This window comes from Bison bison, unplaced genomic scaffold (assembly GCF_000754665.1).
Source record: "Bison bison bison isolate TAMUID 2011002044 unplaced genomic scaffold, Bison_UMD1.0 scf7180017864057, whole genome shotgun sequence".
Lineage (NCBI taxonomy): Eukaryota > Metazoa > Chordata > Mammalia > Artiodactyla > Bovidae > Bison > Bison bison.
Window position 1 is genome coordinate 2,310,496 of NW_011494629.1, and position 1,297 is coordinate 2,311,792.

General features: G+C 62.2%; 1 protein-coding gene across 1 annotated transcript in view; it reads right to left on the bottom strand.

The window, feature by feature from the left end:
- PHF2 (PHD finger protein 2) overlaps positions 1–1,297 on the bottom strand; it is a 102,449-nt gene that overhangs the window by 2,990 nt on the left and 98,162 nt on the right. The window contains exons 20-21 of the mRNA XM_010835970.1: positions 802–911; positions 2–108 (exon numbers count right to left, since the gene is read on the bottom strand). Coding sequence (XP_010834272.1) covers positions 2–108; positions 802–911 — 217 coding nt within the window. The remainder of the gene's footprint in view (position 1; positions 109–801; positions 912–1,297) is intronic.

The following is a 1,297-nucleotide window of genomic DNA, read 5'->3' on the forward strand; positions in this document are numbered from 1 at the left end:
GGTGGTGCTGGCTGAGGTGGTGCCGGCAGAGGCGGAGGCAGAGGGGGAGGTGGTGTTGGGAGCCAGCTTCCTTTTGGTGTTCTTTTTCTTTTTGCTTTTCTGCTCCTCCTTTGAACAAAGCATGCAGGTGCGTCACCGCACAGGGCTGGCCAGACCCAGACCCTGGGGAGCAGACTGCAACCTGGGAGCAGCCTGGTCTACTGTGGACAAGGCTTCTCCCATGGAGCTGAGCAAGTCAGCACTGCAGGAGCAAAAAGGGCTGGACCATGCCCAAGCCCATCTCCAGCCACCACGAGCCCTGCAGAACAGTTCTGGGGTCTGTGGAGGGACCACCAGGCCCTGCTCTGTGAGGCCAGCCATCCTGGACATGGGGACGTCCAGGACACAGCATCAGCACTCAGCTGTAGTGTGGACAGACCCTGCCCAATCTGAGCTCACCTACTGGAGGACATGTAGTATGGGCCCCTCCCCCATCTCCCGAACCCCCCATTCCCCACCACCCCACTGTGAGCTACCATGGGACTTCTGACACCAGTTTCCAGCTTCTCTGCTTCCCACTAGCATGGACCTGGGAGCCTGAAGGAACCAGGCCGTGACAGCCCCAGCCTGGGTGATCCCCGTGCATGAGAGTGGGGGGAGCAAAGGCACTGGGGAGCCCAAGCCCAGGCGGACGCTCCCCGTGCATGAGAGTGGGGGGCAAAGGCATCGGGGAGCCTAAGCCCAGGGGGACGCTCCCCGTGCATGAGAGTGGGGGGAGCAAAGGCACTGGGGAGCCCAAGCCCAGGCGGACGCTCTCCTCACCTGCTGCGACAGTTTGGCTGCGGCAGCTGCCAGCCCAGTCTCAATGGAGGCCACTCTGGTCCCCTCACGCACAGGCCTGTCTTGCCTTGGCACCGATGGGCCAACCCGTGCTGTAGGAAAGAAGGTCAGCCTTCCTCGAGTCGCCACCCAGTGCCTGAGCACCCTCCTGGATCTCCCAGCCTTGCCCTAATCTGTCCCTGAATCCCAGGGACAAGTCACATTTTGGGGAAGGTCAGCAATAGCCCCAACCTCGTGTGGGGGTGGTTGCCCTCCACCAGCAGGACAGGAAGGGTCAGGAAGGGAGTGTGTTAGGGGAACCAGACCCCACTCTGTTGGCTGCCATGCTGGGGGCCAGGGGCAAACGGGACCCACCCAGGGATGCTCGTCAAGGAGAGCCAAGGCAGAGGGCCAGTGCACCACAGCGACATTGCACTGCCCTACTGGCAGGAGCTGGGATGCCTCTGAGTGTTTGCGAGAGCACTTGGCTGAGGTCCTG